Raw genomic sequence first — 8,718 nt, 5'->3', positions numbered from 1 at the left:
GGGCCGAGCGCGCACACAGAAGCTAAAAGGAAGGGGTTCCAGCCCCGGGCCACCCGCAGGGAGCTGAAAGGTTTGCGACCTGTGGGCTCCTCCCGGGGCGGACCCTACAAAGGCTGGGATGTGCATGCGAGTGAGTGTGTGTGTGTGTGTTTGTGTCGGGAGTGTGTAGGGATCTGGACCACCGAGTTCTCCACTGGGGTCCCCCAACACGGGACCTAAGCCCCCAACTAGTTCACAACGATGTGGAGAGAGGGTCAAGGTCAAAAAGCCCGTATCAGACCTCACGCTCGGGAGGCGCCCTCAGCCTGCGCCGAGTCAGTTCTTAACAGCCTTCCCTCGGGAAGCTGACAGTCTAGACTTGTGTGAGCATCAGAACCATTATTAGATAAAACCTTCAGGCACAGTTTGTTCAGGGAGACCAGGCCAGAGCCAAGGATGCAGGTGGAACCGTGCCTTCCTGCACTCCAACTTTAGAAATGAGAAAACGTTCTCTCTCAGGCCAGTAATGAAAGGGATGAGGTAGGAACGATTAGAAAAGGTAATGTGTGGTGTGGGCTAGAAGAGTAAGTGGAAGGAAAGAGAAAATATCTCCATTTTCCTTCAGGACACCCTGCATTTCGATTTTACGACACATCACATTTTGTAACGAATGATATGTTTGCTGGTATGAGAGGCAGTAAAGGTAGAGCATAGTTATCTGAAGAGTGAACTTTGGAGTCAGACTGCCTGGCTTGGATTTCTGAGCAACTCACTGACAAGCTGTGTGACATTTGGCAAGTCATTAATATTTCTGTGCTTCTATTACATTATCTGAAAACTGGGAAGAATAATAGTATCTACCTCAGAGGGTAGTGAGTATTAAATGGACCTAGTACCAGGAACCTAATTAGAACAGTGTTAGCTGTTATTATTTGTTTAATATTTGCCTTCCCTATAAATCATAGGCTCCAATAGGACAGGATCTCTGCCTCCTTTGTTCATTGTTGTATGTAAACTCAGTCCAAACCCTCAGTAAATATTTGTGGAATGGACTCCTTGGGGCCCTGGCAGAGGAATATACCATCTTTTCCTCTGTCTCCACTGTAAGAAGATGATAAGACCCAGGCACATAACTGTCTTGGTGGAGGAGAAACGGGCGGAGCAGGTTCCTGACCAGCTCGGGCCTCTGTACCCCAAGTAGGGAACCAGCCCCAACTAGGCAGAGTGAGCTCAGCCAAGTGCTGCAGTTCAGTCTTGATTATAGCAGGACACCCACTGGAAGTCAGGCCTCCATTGTCAGCAGGCTGGCTCGCCTGGAGAGGGCAGCTAGGAGGCTGAGAGGCATCCCAGCCCTCCAAGCCACCTCCCTGAGGGGGTGGGTAGAGCAAAGCTCCTTGAGAGTGCTCCCCTCCTTTCCTTACCCAACAGCTCTGGGAGCTGGCCCAAGAACCAGACTGCCCAGTAAGGGCGATTAAGGGAATAGAAGACGAAAAGCATTAACAGATTGCCTGAGAGGAGGGCAAAGAGGGCCAAGAAGGAAAAAGTTGAGGTGGCAGAACACCATGCCCCACCCCTCCCCAGGGCAACAGGAAGTAAGGTGCTGGGGAGCAAGGCCACTTCCTATCTTGAAGCACCGGGTAAGAACCTGGTTACAGCTCCCAGCATGGGTCAGGGCAGAGAGATTGTACACATTGGGATAACAGTAAGTCTTGAGTTTCCGTCATCCACCTTAAAAGCAGAGTAACAGCTAACCTGCACTCCAGAAGTAGGGGCTACGTATTAATTAATCATCACTGTGCCCTTCCCAGTCCTCAAAGCAACGTGGTTTCCGACCTTCAGATGCTGAAACTTATATTCATTATCATAGGGTAGAATGGGAGAGAGATCAGAACAAGCACAAGCACAGACGAGGGCTGTCATGGAGTCCCCTGGGGTGTCCCAGGAGAAATGCAAAAACAGGACTATATCCCTGACTTTTCTCATGTGTCCACTGTGGGAGGGGATATCTTCCTAGCTAGGGGTGAGGTCTCTATACTAGATATTTTAGGGTAACCATATAAAGCACTTTGCATTGAGTTTCTGGGTAAAAGGATGAGTGATGAGGAAAATATTGGGGAGAAGCCTCGAGGATGACTCAGTACTGTGTAAGTGGAGCCAGCCTCCTTTGAGCAAATATTTATCACCTACCTACTATGTGCTTGGCACCGACCCTTTGTGAAATATCCAAATAAAGTGGAAAATTAGAATTTACACAATTAGAAGGAAACTCGAATCATTCTCGCCTTTTTCCTTTCTATGTCTACCTTACTCTCTCCCTCCCTCACTTCCTCTCTACAGCTCAGACTGATGTGGCTGCAGTAGTAATTTGGGGTCTATAGACACCTTTGTGTGCACACAAAAACACACACCCTCACACATCCTCCTCGATCCCCATTGCTATAGCACCCACACAACCTCCAGCTACCCCACAGCAATTAGAGGGAAGATATATTTAAATAATAAGGGAGTTCACTAGCTCCCTGAGCATCAGTATCCATGGCAACCTCATGGGGTCTGGGAGCTGTGCTGTTCCGGTCGCAGCCAGTCCCTTGGGCAGCACCAGCACTCAGGCTGTGCCCATAGAGCGGGGGAACAGGGAAGTACACAGGAAATAGATGCCCTGATAATCACCAGAGGGCCCCACTGGGTGGGAGCCTCCATCATTTCGCTGATCTTTCTCTTTGACGGCTCTGAAAATTACACCATGGGATTGCCCCCTAAACGAGAGAAGTTTCCCTCCCTAATTTTGGAACACAATTTTAGAGCATAAAGGTACTTACTCTTCAGACCTGAGGAAAATGGGGCAGTTGAAAGTGAGATATTTAAATGCACGGGGGTGACGCTCTTGGAAACAAAGAATAGATACCTGCTTATTAGGGGGTGTTGTAAAATGAATTCGAAGAGAATTCGATCTTGTGCCCATGAAGAGTTTTCGATCCATAGTGCACAGAACCCTACAAGTTAAATCGTCATGCCTCAGCAGCTGCTCAACATGTATATTTATTGGGGTTCCACATATGGTTTTGTTGAAGAAAAGAGTCCCTGGCTTAAAAAGATCCCCGAGAGAAGTTTGAAACCCATTGGACCAGTGGCTTCTGAAGTCCCCTCCAGCTCTGATTCTGTGACTAGTTTTGGAGGATTCAGGATGATGAAGTCATGGCCTCCAAGGACTCTGAGAAAATTATTTTTGGTGAGGCATTTGAAACTAGTGAGAAGATATGATAAGGGGGTAGGAAAGAGAGAAAGACAAATGAAAACATTTAAATAAGCTATTCCCAAACTAGGAGGGGGTGAGGGATGTCCTCCTCTTCCCTAGAAGACACATCAAGTCACAACCATGCACAGGAAAATTGATATGCCCCATCCCCAGTGAGAATGACTCCCGTTGTCCTTGCTGGGAGTGTTTCCCCATCCCTCCTATGTCTAAGAGCTAAAAAAAGTGGGGATGGGGGGAGGAGAGGTGGGGCAGTGTTAAGAACTACAGATTAAATCAATGACTGCGGTATTTCTTGAAAAAGAAGTTGGGATATTAAGGTGAGGAGCTGAGGTCCTGAAGGACTGGGCATAGGGGACAAGATTTGGGGGTGAGAGGCTAAAGATATGTGGGGTGAGGGCTAAAGCATTTGATGTGAGGAACTAAGGTGTTTGAATAGATTAGTATGTTTGAAAATATTAGTCCCTCATGGAATTTACATTCTTAGAACTTGAGGTGATTTGTAGGAGTACATATGAATGTGAGGAGAATGGAAGGAGCTGAGGCATTTGGAGTGAGGGGCTAGAGGCTGGCAGGGAGGAACTCCCTTCCATTTTCTAGGTGGAGGGCTGGTTTCCAAAGGGGCAGTGTGATTCCTGCCTTCCCACCTCTAAATACAGGTCAAGGCTCTCTCTGCCTCTGGACCTCACCACCATGCCCCTGTGGACTGTGCACTCCCTGAAGACAGAGGGTACCTGATCTTTCTAGTTTCTTCAATACCTAGCACAAAGCCTGACATACAGTAAGTGCTCAATAAATTTTTGTGGAATGAAGAATTGAGGGCAAGAGGCTGAGATATTTGGGGTGAAGAGTGGGTACTGGTAGAGAGATGGCAGTTGTCAGAGGTAAAAGGGAAGTACTGAGGGGAGGGGCTGGCTGCCTGCGGGCGCAGGAATGACCAGGGTAAGAAGAGCAGTGTGTGAGGCCCCCTGCTGGGCAGACCAGAAGTGCACTGGGTGTTGTGAGGCCCCAAGGGGAAAGTAAGAATGTGAATGATAGAGAGGTGTGGTGAAGATAAACCAGGACTGTAGCTAAAGTTTAGGGAGCACTTGCTATATGCAAGGCACAGGCACTAAGCATCCTACCTCGGCTATTCCATTTAGCCCTCACCACCACCTGGTGAGTATAGGAGCCTCAGTCCCATTTTACAGAAGAGGAAACTGAAGTTTAGAAAGGTGAAGTAGCTTTCCTAAGGGCAAATAGCTAAGGCATAGTAGAGATAGGAGGAGGTGATTGAAGGGAAGTGAATAGAAAGAAATAAGGGAAGAAGGATTAAGTGGCATGGGGGTTCAATTCAGATGTGTTCCTACCACCAATGGGATCTAGATTGAAATCTTAAACCCATTGTGTATTTATCCCAGTCTAGTTCCAGTCCTGAATCCAGGCACTTAGTCAGAGGGGACACTCACTCACTCATTCATTCATTCATTCATTCATTCATTGCATTTTATTCCTCCCTTATTCCAATCACTTAGGAAACAGAAGAGAACAATCTGACAAAATTCCTGCCTTCATGGAACTTAACATTCTTATAAGCAGGCAATGGACCTAGAAAGAGGCCATTTTAGACTAGAGTAGATTCTGCGAGAAAATAAAATAGAGCAATAGGATAGAGAGCGAGGGAGATGTGTGGCAATAGAGAAGTCCTTTAACTGAATTCTCAGACAGGGCTGCTCTCAGAAATTGACTTTTAGGGTAGGCCTCAGGGATGATGAAGAGGTAGTCATTTGAAGATCTGGGACGAATTCCTGGCTGAAGAAACAGAGGCAAAGGCCTGAGATGAAAATGGTCACAGTATATTTAAGAGGTGGAAATAAGGTGGTGTGGCAGGAGCCAAGTGGGCAAGGGGGAAAGCAGGAGGAAAATAGGATCTAGAGGCCCTAGTAAACCCCATTGTTCTGGTACAACCACCCTAGTGCCCCTTCCAAGCTCTATAGGTCACAGGGAGTCCATGAGGGCAGGCTGCCTCCATGCTCACAAAGGCATGAGACCTGAAACCTCAGCTCAATGCCAGAAGAGACCATTATCAAAGGCAGACATAAATCTGGGCCTGGAGCCAGAAGTGATGCTGTTCTTTGGCTACCGCAAAGGAGTGTGGTGGAGATGGGCTCAGGATGACCTCTCTGCTCTCCTGGAGCTCTGGGGGCGGTGTGCTGAGAGATCCCACGGACACAGCCAATGTCCCTTCAGTCCCTTCAGACGACTACCTCTCTGCTCTGAGTAAGCTTCAGTCCTGACTCCTATAGGGGATCTTTGTGCAAATGACTGCCTCCCCTCTGCCTATCCTCCAGTTCTCTCCTCAGGTGTCACTTACTCATAGGAGCTCTCCCTGGCTTCTTGACCAGATCGGATCCTGGTAAAGATCGCTCTGAAAGTTCCATCTACCACTTCTTCAAAGCACTTGTCCCAAGAGTAATTATACATGTGTTTCTGTGGCTATAGACCTCCTGAGGGTAGGGTCTGTGTCTATTTATGTTCATCCTGGTATTACCCCTAAAGTGCTTGGGTTGTGGTAGGTACTATAGTGATTCAGAACAGGTAACCCCCAGACGTGTCTCTCTGGTATGTGAATTATTCTGAGCTAAAGGCAACTGAGATCCTGGGGGCTCAAGAGAAACTTCTGCCCCACCCCTAAGCTACCTAGAAGAATCTGAATTAGAGGCTTTGCTCATAATAAGATATTATCAGAGATAACCTGTTTTGAACTATCTTTAGAGCAGGGCAAACTACTAATTACTGAACATCTGGACATTGGTCTTCTGCAATGACCCTTACCTCATCCTTAGCTCAGAATGCCATATATACCTCATTTTAACTTTCCGTCCCTGAATTTCTCATTTATATGGATGGGGTCTCTGACTCATTTTTTTGTGGGGTTCTCATATGTATGTATATAATTAAATTTGGTCATTTTCTCTTGTTAATGTCTTTTTAAAATTTAATTATTAGATCAGCAGAAAGAACTTTGAAGGTAGAGGAAAGCTTCTTCCTCCTCCACGGTACTCAATAAATGCATGGACAGTAAAAGCAAAGTACTATGGGAATTTTAAAGGGGAAGCAATTAGATAAGTTGGAACAATCAGAAAAGACTTAAAGGAGGATATGGACGGAGTGAAGGACATTGGCAGATGGAGGTGAAGGTAAGCAGGCATTGCTGGTAGAGAAGAGAGTGTGAATCAGGCCCTGAAATACTGAGGACTTGGCGGGTATTCGAGAAACAGTGGTCAGGGAAGCTAGAAGGCAGGGTATGGAGAAGGGAGACACAAGACATAAAGCTGAGAACCAGCCAGATGTAAATAATGTTTGGCTGTGAGTGGGCTTGTATGCCAGGCAGAGAGGCCTCAGGAAGGACCAATGTCCAAACTTCTGGTTTCAAGAGCAGGTCCAGAGGCTCTTAGATCCCAGACCCAGATTAAAGGTGATTACCTACCAGATATTACCACTTCAATGTCCTGTTGTTCCTGAAATTCAACAGGATCCAAATCCAAATTGATCAAACCAAGAGGCAGTATAACATGGTGGTGAAGAGTACTGCAGCCAATCTTGGCTCTGCCTCTTACTAACTGTGGGAAACTGCAAGTTTCATAACTTCTTTGTGCCTCAGTTTCCTCATCTGCAAAATAGCGGTAATAGTAGTACTCATCTCACAGGGTTTTATGAGGAGTAAATTATTAGTACATAAGAAGAGTAAAACAATGCCGTGCATAATAAGGGCTCAATAAATGTTAACTATTATAATTATTCCCCTTGCTCCCCTTGACTAGTTTTCTTCTCCAGTTCTTTTGGTTCTGATGGTGACATGGCTATTCTACCAATGACCCAGGTTCAGAATCTTGCAGTCAACTTTGACTCATCCCTTATCTCACTTAGGGGGCAAAGCTAGGCTTGAATTTTACTGTTACTAGCTGTGTGACCTAGGGCAAGTTACTTAAATGCCCTGAGCTTCATGTTCCTCAACAGTAAAATAAAGATGCCATAACTTTCACTATAGGTCTATTTTAATAATTTAATGATAATATTTGTAGGTGAATGCCTCAATGCCTGATGCTAAATAAATAATAGTTGTTATTATTATCATCCTGTGTATCATTAGGAGCCAATACCAAGATATTTTCCCCTTTAAATGTCTTTGTATTCATTCCATCTTTTCCACTTCCCTTCCAGCACCCTAGACTAGGCTTACCTTGCCCTCCAGAGTTACTATAGTAGCCCTCCTAACTTTGTCAACTCCATTTTATGTTCCCCTTCCTTCCTTCCTTCCTTCCTTCCTTCCTTCCTTCCTTCCTTCCTTCCTCCCTCCCTCTCAATTAATATTATTTAAACATCTACTTTTTTCAGGGCACTGTCTCAATGCTGGAGGTAGAGCAGTGGACAAAATAGATGCTGTCCCTGCCCTCAGGAAACCTACCTTCTGGTGAGAGGGACAAACTATAAGCAAATAAATACTTCATATGCGAGGTGGTGATAAGTGCTATGAAGAAAATTAAATCAGGAGAAGGGGATGGAGGTGTTATTTAATATAGGGTGGTCGTGGAAGGTTCTTCTGCTAGGGTGAATATATCTGCAGGAAATAATATCACTTTCAGTAGGTCGCATCTTTGCTGAAATGCTGTTTCCTTCAGAATTGAGTATAAATGCTCAAGTACAACTTTCTAGATCCTCCGCAATTTTAGTCAATCTTGTGATTTTGTACCACTCCCAGAATGCTCCATGCTCAATGTGCTTAAGGATGTACATTGTTAGATTAATAGTGCTTATGTCTGATAATGGTATTAGTGTGAACTTTTTTCTCTTCCTCAAATGTGCTTTCTAAATTTTTTTATAATGAACATAGGCTGCTTGAATAACAAAAACAATAATAGCATATTTTCTCCCCATCATCCTATTTTAATCTGTATTTATATAACCCTGCAAGGTAAATTTTATTAACCCCATTTTACAGATGAGAAAACTGAGGCACAAACAGGTGCTGATTCACTGAACTCAGCTCTTCAAATATTTGGCAACTGATGATGAGCTTGCTGTTTGATATTTTTAAATTTTAGTTTTGTCTTCTCAATTAGATCATAGGTTTCTTAAGGACAGAGCTCTTGTCTTACTCTTTTTTTTAAAAAATTAATTTTTTTTAATGGTGACATTGGTTAATGAAATCCAGTAAGTTTCAGCTGAACATTTTAACAGTAAGGCATACATATATTTACATTGCTAGATCCCATAGTTAGATTTCTTTCTGTCACCACATATTTGACTCCCTTTACTCTGTCTATCTCCCTCTCCCCTACCCTCTGGTAACCGCTAGTCTATTGTCCATGTCCCTGAGTCTCTGTTTGTTTGTCCTGTGCATTTGTTGCTTTTAGGTTTATATATATAAGTGATATTAAGTGATTTTCAACTTTTTCTGTGTGGCTTATTTCGCTTAGCATTATTATCTCGAGATCCATACATGT

General features: G+C 44.7%; 1 protein-coding gene across 1 annotated transcript in view; it reads right to left on the bottom strand.

The window, feature by feature from the left end:
- The window catches only part of CAMK2G (calcium/calmodulin dependent protein kinase II gamma), a 59,330-nt gene extending 53,635 nt beyond the window's left edge, over positions 1 to 5,695 (bottom strand). The window contains exon 1 of the mRNA XM_025049318.1: positions 5,586 to 5,695. Coding sequence (XP_024905086.1) covers positions 5,586 to 5,695 — 110 coding nt within the window. The remainder of the gene's footprint in view (positions 1 to 5,585) is intronic.
- Between the last annotated feature and the right edge of the window lie 3,023 nt (positions 5,696 to 8,718).

Source organism: Pteropus alecto, unplaced genomic scaffold (assembly GCF_000325575.1).
Source record: "Pteropus alecto unplaced genomic scaffold, ASM32557v1 scaffold155, whole genome shotgun sequence".
Classification (NCBI taxonomy): Eukaryota; Metazoa; Chordata; class Mammalia; order Chiroptera; family Pteropodidae; genus Pteropus; species Pteropus alecto.
Note: the sequence above shows the minus strand (reverse complement) of the source record. Positions and strands in the feature narration are given on the sequence as shown.